Here is a 10,180-nt window from a genome sequence, read left to right on the forward strand (position 1 = left end):
AATTTTTACCTTTTTGGTAGATATATCATACATCTTACTTTCTTTTCTCGTTTATAAATGTGTTGAACAGTTCTCAGAGAAACTGAAAATAATGAAACTATCATATTCATGGCTCCTTTTTGTAATTTTTCATCAGTACTTTTTTATACTAGAACATGATATGACGTGGTTTTACGTTTTTCATCGCTCAAGATTTGTAGTTTCTCTCATTAGCTTTAAAATCCTACCTGTTCAATATGTTATTGGTGTCTATCCATATTTAAAAATAAAACAATATTATTGTAGCTACTAACATACAAATAAACTTTAACCAATAAAACATTAGTAACTTTCCAACATGAAGATTGTATTCTTTTACTTTCAAATTTATTTTCATATTCATATCTACACCTGTCTAACATTAAAATTGCAAAAAATAAAGAAAAAAAAAACAAATAAAATGAAAGGAAGTTAAAAATAATTTTAAAAATTCAACCAAATGAGTAAGTAAATATTTTAAAAATAATTATATCATACTAATATTATTGTTTTTCTCTTTAATGTCATCATCATTTTAATGGTCATCTCTGTTTAAATAAAATGAAAGTTGATTTTGGAGAAATGAAATAATGTTAACATCAAGAGAAAAATTATCTTCATCCCACCAATATTCATGTGTGGTAAAAAAGTGTCAAATTCACATCCAAACATAAATAATTTTCATTACTTAATAAAGTTTATTTATTTTAAAGTTAAGCTTCAAACTTTTCTTATCACTTAGTAAAGTGAAATTTGTACACAAAAAAATATGATTAATAATTTAAATATATCCTTATAATAATGAACTAATATATATGCATCTTATTATAGAAGGACCACATACAAGACTCTTGGTTTCTATGCATGCAAAACTTTTTAAAACTAACTTAAGATGAAAGGTAGTAAGAAACTTATTATATTAAAATAATTTCTAATAAGACAAAAATGAAATTTAAATAATTAACCTTTTTGATTTATAAATTTTATATTTAACTGATAAAATATTCATTCTTTATTTCAGACATACCATTTTTATTATTAAACAATTAACTAAGCTCTTACACAAGAGACAAACATGTGAGGACAAGCACAAACTTCAGGTGCATTACAATAACCTGAAAAGCATCTCACAGGCATGCTAGCTCCCTCCCTCATTTCCGTCATGGAAAATCGGTATATCCTTCCAAAAAATTTCTCTACAAACTATAAATTATAAATAATATCACTAGTGTTTTAAAATGAATCACCTTGATTCTGATCATGTTTTACATATGTTTATTAATTGATTTTAAATTATTGAGAATTTATTCCTTTTATGCTTCGCATACGATTTTTTTTCTTATAATTGAATTTGTTACACAAGTACTAACTTTGTAATAAGTTCATGGAAATATAAGGACATAGGAAACGTGGATATTATATATTACACTTGATAATTTATAACTGGATGAGAATGTAAAAAAACTTTATATTATTATAAATGCAATTATGGTCATTTGTGTCTCTCCCTGCATATAAAGCACAGATAGTATCGTATCCGTGACGTGTCCTTGCAATGAATTTTAGAGACAATTTCTGGATAGATTAGATTTTGCATATATTTTCTCTATAGGAATCGCAATAAAGCAGATGAGTAACAGAGATGATGTTTGTGTGTCCACACTGAATCCATGCGCAAGAGAAAAGAGACAGAATCATCCTATGTGAAAATTTACAAGGCATGAAGTTGGCATGCAAGAAGATAAATCCAAACTGGATTCTTGTAGAAAATAAACTGGAGTGCTAGATTCTATAGAGATATGTAGAAGAGTATATAAGAGGATTAGAGAAAATAGCTATATTGAAATTGGAGCTAGAATACAACTTTTCAGGTGTAGGTAAGTGATTTCAAGTCATGGATGTAAAGATAGAGGCATATCTGCCATGCCACCACCTCCATCATTACTGTCCTACAGAAAAAACCAATCAAGTGTCCCTCCACTACACCAGTTAGTGCATATATTAGTTAGAAAGGAAATGCGAATATTTCTCATTCTCTCTCTCTTTTTCTTTCTATCTTCTAGCCCCACTCCCCCATGTTGTCTATAAATTGGACATGCACGCAACACTATTGGATCAACCAAACAAACAAACACAAGCCTTTCTTACAAAAAATGGAGTACTCTAATGGATTTCCTAGAAAAAGAGATGTTTCTCTTCAGGAACTTAGCAAAAGGCTTGCTGAGTTTGCTCAAGTAAGAGGATGGGAACAATATCACAGTCCCAGAAACCTTCTTTTAGCTCTTGTAAGTCCCAGAATGTGTTGTTATGATACTGAAATTAATTTCTTTAAGAAAGTTAATTAATGAACATATTCTATGCTTATTATGCAGGTTGGAGAGGTGGGAGAGCTGTCTGAGATATTCCAGTGGAAAGGAGAGGTTGCAAAGGGGTTACCCAATTGGAGTAGTGATGATAAGGAGCACTTAGAGGAAGAGCTTTCTGATGTTTTGCTTTATCTAGTGCGTCTTGCAGATGTTTGTGGGCTAGATCTTGGACAAGCAGCTCTGACAAAAATAGTCAAGAATGCTAAGAAATACCCAGTTACTACCACTGACCATACCACCACTTCCAATCGCAACTAGCTTCCTATGTACTACCACTAGTATGCTATATAATGCTACCTACCCCTCAGAGAAAAATAATTGCATCATCGAATATCCATGTAACTTTCTCTTCATTTTAGCTTTCAAAACTGAGTCCATTCCCAAGAAGAGTAAATTAAACCTTTAGTTAAAGAAGCTATAACTATTTCATAATTTGTGTTACACATATAGATTTGTAACAGCAGTAGTTTAATTATGTAGTCATGAGTTGTTTATCAAAAGGACTGCACTGCTATTTCATTGTTATTTCATTGTCATGCATACATGGAACTTCACATGTGATCTCGTGTCCTAAATGTTAGGGAAATGAGAAATTTTCCCATGTGGGCACGTGCCTGCCCAACCATTCTTCATCTCATGGGTTGTTTTCCATATCATTGCTATACATATATATCATCATTCACAAATATGTTGTATATATGTAAAGCTGAAATCATAAGAACTGTGACAAGAGAGAGAGAGAGAGGTACACAAGCATACAAGATCCTCAAAATTGTGTTTATAGGAGGTGGATTGAAGCTGATGATAATTGCAGCACTTGAAAGAGACCATTGAAATGAGAGGAATCTTTGACTTCCTTCTTAAACAGGCTGCGAATGTTTGATTCACTCTTTAAGGCATGTTTAGCTCATGCTTAACCTAAAATTAAGATATAAATAAATTAATTTATACATGAATTAACTCCTTTTTTTTTCCTTTTCTAGAGATCTTTAATTATAAAGAAATTGGTTCAAAACAGACACAGTGTAAAGTTCCAAATTATATTGGGTGCCTTTGTTGCTAGCAGCTATTTTAAACCAGTTGCGTTACAGTAGCTTCTGCAACTGAAATGATGTTGTTGCATGTGTGGTTGGAATCAGTCAGATACTGCTTGCATTTTAGAAACATGATCGTTCTTCTTTTTTCTATGTAAAAGTGTAATACCTCACATAACTTATAATTTATTTCAAATCTGTGCTCATCTTATAATTATCTCAAAGAAGATTGTTTATATGTAATTCAACTCATTGAGAGTGTCTTTGGGATTTTTCAACAATGACGTCTTTTATAATTTTGTTATTGTTTTTTTTATCTTTTTCATATTTACTTTTAAGTTACATTTAAAATCATTTAGAAATTACTAATATTTAAGAACTACACTTAAAGAAAACATTATTTTTTTCCAGTAGTGTGGAGACAGCATGACTACATTTTTTTTAGATATATCTGTTATGTAAAATGTGATATATTGATAAACCTGAACAAAATCTAACTATCATTACTCTACTAGACTTTTGTGAGGTTTCTAACTTATGTAGACTTGATTTTGTATATAAAACTAACTCTTTTGTTGTAAATAGATTTTAAGTTTTACTTGGGCTAATTTGTGGCTTTAGCCTAGTTGTGTCTAAGTGTATATGCAGGGAGATGTTCATACATGGAGGACTGCAGCCTCAAAAGCATCATGAAGACCCTGAGTTTGAAGGGAATTTTAGGACACAAGGAGACAACTAGCTTGAGCACTACAAGCTGTCCAAAATTCTCCCTTCATTGAAGATGCTCCAAGTGCTAAGTGAAAGATGAAGAAGAAAGGGAGAAGGAAAAGAGAAAGACTAGTCACCACCACCCTTTGATGAGAGACAAGGAACTCAAGCCTAGCAAGCCAAAGTTGATCAAGAGGATTGAGTATTTAAAGATGTCAAGGTAGTGGAAGGGCTAGAAATGAAGAATTCAAGCTATGAGAGTTGATTTGGTGGCTAGAAAGTGGTTCAAGAAGAGTTGGTGGAAGGAGCACACCAACATCAACATTTGCACTTCATTGAGTAATCCGTCAAGCTAATGACGTTAAACAAGCGCTTTTGGGAGGCAACCCAACTTTCTTACCTTTTCTTATGTGTGATTTTGTTGTTTGAGTGTGATGTGATTGCTTGAATTTGCTTTAGAGTGTTTTAGCTTTATTTAGTTATTTTGGAGCATGTTAGTTTGCAATTTAACTTATGTGATGTTAATAGTTACATAAGTGTTTTGGTGAGTTAATGTGCTTTAAGAGTGTTTCAATCTGTTTTCATTTGTTTTGGTGTGATTAAGTTTGCTTTGTTATGTTATGATATGTTTAGGTGTGTTTCTGTGTCAAATTCTGGTTTTATGGTGTAAGATTTAGGTGTATTGAATATGGCATTCATGTTTTAGATTCATGCATTTAATTTGTTTCACTGTGATTTCCATGTGTTTTTATTGAGTAGGAACATGAAAATCTAGTTTTGATTTAGTGTGAATGCATGAAAAATGTCAAAAGTCCAAGATTGAATGTCCAAACTGCTGAAAAATTGCATCTGCCAGACCACCGCTAAGCTGCACCTGCGCGGTACCTGCGCGCCACACCAGTAGAGGGCTTTTTCTGCATTTTACTGATATGGCGCTCAGCTGCACACCACCTGTGCCGCTCAGCGCCAGCAAGCCTGCACAAATGGGGCTCAGCTACACAAAACCTGTGCAGCTCAGCTATGGCGAACCAGGACAGCTTTCCTACTTTCTATGCAATTTGGTTCTGTTACAAGTGGGAATTGCTGCTGGCCTTTTGTTTTACATGTTTTATCAAGCTACATGATTCTATACCAATGGTTAAGTGCTAATTTTTTATTCCAAACTTGTTTACAAACACTAACCATGATGTTTGCTTGATGACTTTTTCACATGGCCTGGGGGCCAGGCCCCTACTGATGGGGGAGCTGGAGCAGTTGCAGAGCATAAGCTACTGGGAGGAGGAAGATGTTTCACATGGAAGTAAAGCTAGTTTTCAATAGTTGTGAAGCTGCAAAGAGTCCACCTAAATCGGTTTTTCAGTTTTAATTTCAAGTTCTATTTGCTTTTAGTTTTTGAATTTGGATTTCTTTTTTACTTGCCTAGTGGATAGTTCTTGCGCAATTGGTCTGGTGACTTGAGTGAATCATATCTTAAGCTTAAAATGAATGCAAATCTCTTGTGCTTGCTCTTTATCCATGAGAATTGTTTTGAAAATCTAATTGAGATTATGTGGTTGAGCTTGTTGAACAGAGATTGTGGTTGCTTGTATCTGTTTAGATAGATGCTTGTTTTTAATTGTGATCAATATTCTTGGCATGATGTTTATCATATTCTGGAACCCTGAGTAAACCTGTGAGATGTTGTGCCTCAGAGTTTATTGATGAATGATATTACTTTGGAATCACAATTGATTTTGCCTAAGTTTCTCTATTTGAACTAGTTACTTGCATTTTACAAATGATTAAGGCCATCTTGTTCTTCCACCTCTTCTACATTTTGAGCCTAAAAGCCAATGTATAACCTTTGAACCTTAAAGAAAACTTTCTCATTCCCGAAACCAAAAACTTGTTGACCCAAAAACTTGTTGGGCTCGATTTCGGCAAGTGCACCGAATCGTTCAAGTAATAAACTGGTAAGACCGGGTATCGTTTTCCCAAGAGACTCGTAATACTAGAGAATTGTGCGATTAACAACTCATATAGACTCAAGAACAATACATCAATTTACAAACAAGTGCAGAAAGATAAATTCATACATAATTACAAGGTTGGACTTTGGTATTGAAGGCACTTGGAAATGGAAAAGACTAGAAATGGTATGAAATGACATTGTTAAGGCTAGTTTTCACCAATGCACTCTTATGTATGACCAATTTCGTCTCCTCTCTATCAATTTACTAAAGTCAATCCACTAAAACACTCTAGCCCTAATCCCTTAAGTAAAAGAGCCTAGGTTTTCCTTATCAAACCCCAATCCCTTGGCAATCTAACAAGCAAAACCCGCATTAAAGAGCTAGGATCTAAGACAACATGTGAATCATCTTCCATCCCTAGAATCAATGACCCACAAGGACTCCTATTTCAGTTCCGGGTTTCATCTTACGTCCCCATAATCCATAAAACCCCAAAATCAAGTCATGAACGTCCCCATTACATGCAAGCTTTAAGATTGGAAACAAGAATACTAGCAATTGATAAAAAAGGCATATATATAATCAAATCATTCAACAATTACACAAGATTCAAAGGCTACAACTAATCCCAACAAAGATGGGTTTGGTTCTCCATTTCCATGGAGAACCCTAAAGCTTACAAACATGGAAGATGGAAGAAGAAGGAGACCCAAAGGAAGAGGAGGAGATGTTCCCACAAGCTCCTCACGCCCTCCATGAGCTCCAGCCGTAGAATCGCACCTCCAATGAACCAAAGACCCCAAATGCTTCGAGACAATTTGAATAAATAGACATTTTTGACACATCAGCAGCGTCACCGCTCAGCTGCACCCCAGCGACAGCCCAGCGGCAGCATTCCAGAGAGCTGGCGCTCAGCTGCACGCCAGCGACAACATTCCAGGGAGCTGGCGCTCAGCTGCACAAAACTTGTACCGCTCAGCGGCAGCAGGTCGGATCAAGTGCTGCTCAGCTACAACCAGTCTGGTCGGGTGGCGCTCAGCTGCACAGAAACTGTGCCGCTCAGCCACAGCATTCCAAAATTCTCTCTTTTGTTTTACTTGCTTTTGTGGCTGGTTAAGCTCTATACATTGGTGGAGGTTCTTCTAAGCATAATATTAGCTACAAAATAAGGGGATTAGTGATGATAATACATCAATGTAGCCTAAAACACATTTATTTAGAAAACATGACAAAAGAAGAGGATTAAACAAGTTACAAGTTAGAAAGGAGTTGATTTTGCTACTAAAATGATGCTTAAAATATGGTAAAATTTTGCATTATCAGACTTTTTACTTTAAATTCTCTACTTCTTTTGAGCCCAAAGTTAAATTACAAATCTTTTCAATCCAAATGGATTGAATTAATACAACTCTTTTCTTTCAAATAATTCGATACATTTCCTTTTGTTGCTTCTAAGATTTTAAAACCTGTTATCTATAACTCAATGATCTAAACAGTAAAAAACTAAGTATAATGAAAACATATATTATTATATTTCTTTTCACATTTATTATATATATGCAAAAATAAAAAACCAGTATAACTGCATGTTAAAAAAAACAGTAAAAAGTAATAAACTCGTTATTTAGTTTTTATTATAATGTATAGATGATTTGTAAGCAAAAGCACTTACCACAAAAATATAGATTATCATCGTTTATTGATGAGTTTATTGATGAGGTTACTGTTTACTAAAATTTGATGAGTAAATTGACGAAAAGAAAGAAGTACTTTGTTGATGAGTTTGAGATGCCCCATCCATATCCCTTTCTACCTTTGAAGCAGATGCCACATTTTTGGCTATTAATTGGGCAAATGCTAAATTGGAGCACTTGTGAATCCTTCCAAAAGATTATCATTGTAATTTGGACCCCAAAACTTCCTAATTATTGTTTGCAATACCTCATCAACATATATAAATGACCATTTAACGTTAATTAATATCAAACGCTCCTAAGTTGATATAATTTACTTTTAAAATACATCTTTTATTAATAAGATGGTAAAACTGTTGTTAAAAAGTAAATATTAAATCTAATTCAATTTAACAAAATCATCTTATAAAATAATATTTTTATTTATTTATAATTTGACATTATCCTGGAATTTTTAACACATGTATCTTACATTAAAACATAGTGTGGATTAAATATGTAAATAGGCAGAAAATGGTCTAACAACAAATAAAATATTAAATCAATAAATAACAAGCTTCGTTAAAATAAATTATAATCAAACTTTAATGTTACTTTAGAAAATAAGATTTAAACCTAATATAACCTATAAGTTGTAATTTATACCCACTTTTTAATATAACCTTATTCAATTAAAATATCCAAATTATTACTTATATTTTTTTTTTCCTTTGACTTATTAATCGATTTGGGATTTCTCTTTTCATTCATGAGAGATTAAAAATTATTAGAGGAAAAGAAAAACTAATCAACAAATAAATTAGAGACAAAAAGATATAAATAATAGTTATGATATTATGTATAAGTCTATTAAAAGTATACAAAATTTCAATATACTTAAAACTAAGTTAAGCTTATAATTTCAGAATTAATTTTTTTAGTTTACCTAAAATCACTGTGAATAAGTATTTAAATTTATTCATTGGAACAAAACAATCATTAATTTATAGGGAATTATCACCTTTTTTATATACATTTTTTTAATTTTACTCTATAATAAATAATCATTTATTTAAATTAAAATAATTATTTTACTAACTTTTTTTTTTAATTTAACCATTTTTTATTTAAATTTTTTTAAAAAAAGTTAATCACTTTTTTAAACTAAAATAATTATTTATAATAAAAAATTAATTATAAAATAAATAAAAATTATCTATAATAAAATTATAAAAACTATTTACATTTACTTTTATTATTATAATTTTATTATTTTTTGCAATATAAAAAGAAAAAAAAGGTTAACATTCATGTTATGTGTTTCCACTTATAATGTAGAGTAACTTGTTCTAAATTAAATATGTACATTTATGATAACTTTAACAAAGTATTTTACTGCTTGCAAATTTCATTTGTTTAGAAATTGGAATTATAATGTTATTTAACGGAACGGCCCGTGACAGTGAAATGGGCCAAGCCCAATCTTGAAACAGTAAAATTAACGAAAAATAAGAAAATATTATATATGAGTTAAACCCAACTATAGAGAATAAAAGATAGAAATAAAAATCTGTTTCAAAATTATCTTTCTTTCAATGTACTCTAACGATAAAGCTTTTATTTATTTTTTAATGGTTTCAACTAGAATTTAGACTCTTTCTCAATAGAAAAACAACCATGGATTTTATCTTATTTGAGGTTTTTGTTGTATAATATTTTTTTTCTGGAAATTTGGTTTTGCCTCTGTTTCTATTTTCACCTTTCTTGTGTTGGCTACAAATGGCCCATTTCGTTTACTGTCTTTTCATTTTTCCATTTTTAAGTTTTGGCTAGTTTTCTTTCAAAAATTATTATTAATTTTATTTCATTTTAAGAAGAATAATTGTAACTATAATATTGCAATAACTAATATAAAATTGGATGTTCCCAAAACTAATTAATAAAATATAAGAGGGGAAAAAATAAAATTTAATAATTGTGTCCATGGATAACCATTTTATAATGTTTAAATTTTTTTATTTATTTTCAATTTAGGCTGATTCAGCTGATCATTAAAAGTTTTTAAGCCGAAATGAACTTTTTCTTGAGCCGGTTTCAAATTTGTCCATAGTTTATGAAATAAAAAGGCTGATTTATATTTATGTTAAACCTTTTATTTTATTAGATATATTATGCAATTTTATACAAAATATATTTTCTATACTTCTTTTTCTGTATATTTTACGTTAATTGCTTTCTATACAATCTCCTCTTTTGTTTTTTTTTTCTAAGCCTTCAACCTTATATGTTAAGAGAAACTTCCTGAACCACTGCACCACATTGACCTAATAGTAAAATTTTCAAAACAAAGAATTATAAGATTTGTCAAACAAATAAAAAAATACACTCATTTAAATACTACAGTACACAGTTAAGAAAAAAAGAAAAAA

The 10,180-nt window shown here is 31.2% G+C and overlaps 1 protein-coding gene across 1 annotated transcript; it reads left to right on the forward strand.

Annotated features, from left to right (window-relative positions):
* Positions 1 to 2,121: 2,121 nt before the first annotated feature.
* LOC108340421 (uncharacterized) lies at positions 2,122 to 3,550 on the forward strand. Its single transcript, XM_017577808.2, has 2 exons — positions 2,122 to 2,303; positions 2,391 to 3,550. Exons 1-2 carry the CDS (start codon positions 2,172 to 2,174, stop codon positions 2,640 to 2,642), a joined length of 384 nt encoding a protein of 127 aa, XP_017433297.1. The 5' UTR covers positions 2,122 to 2,171; the 3' UTR covers positions 2,643 to 3,550.
* Positions 3,551 to 10,180: the final 6,630 nt, after the last annotated feature.

The sequence above is a fragment of the Vigna angularis genome, chromosome 1 (assembly GCF_016808095.1).
Source record: "Vigna angularis cultivar LongXiaoDou No.4 chromosome 1, ASM1680809v1, whole genome shotgun sequence".
Taxonomy (NCBI): domain Eukaryota; kingdom Viridiplantae; phylum Streptophyta; class Magnoliopsida; order Fabales; family Fabaceae; genus Vigna; species Vigna angularis.

Coding starts and splice junctions, on each gene's coding strand:
- LOC108340421 (XM_017577808.2), top strand. CDS start 2,172: ATGGAGTACTCTAATGGATTTCCTAGAAAAAGAGATGTTTCTCTTCAG. Junction 2,304..2,390: donor GAAACCTTCTTTTAGCTCTT/GTAAGTCCCAGA, acceptor CTTATTATGCAG/GTTGGAGAGGTGGGAGAGCT.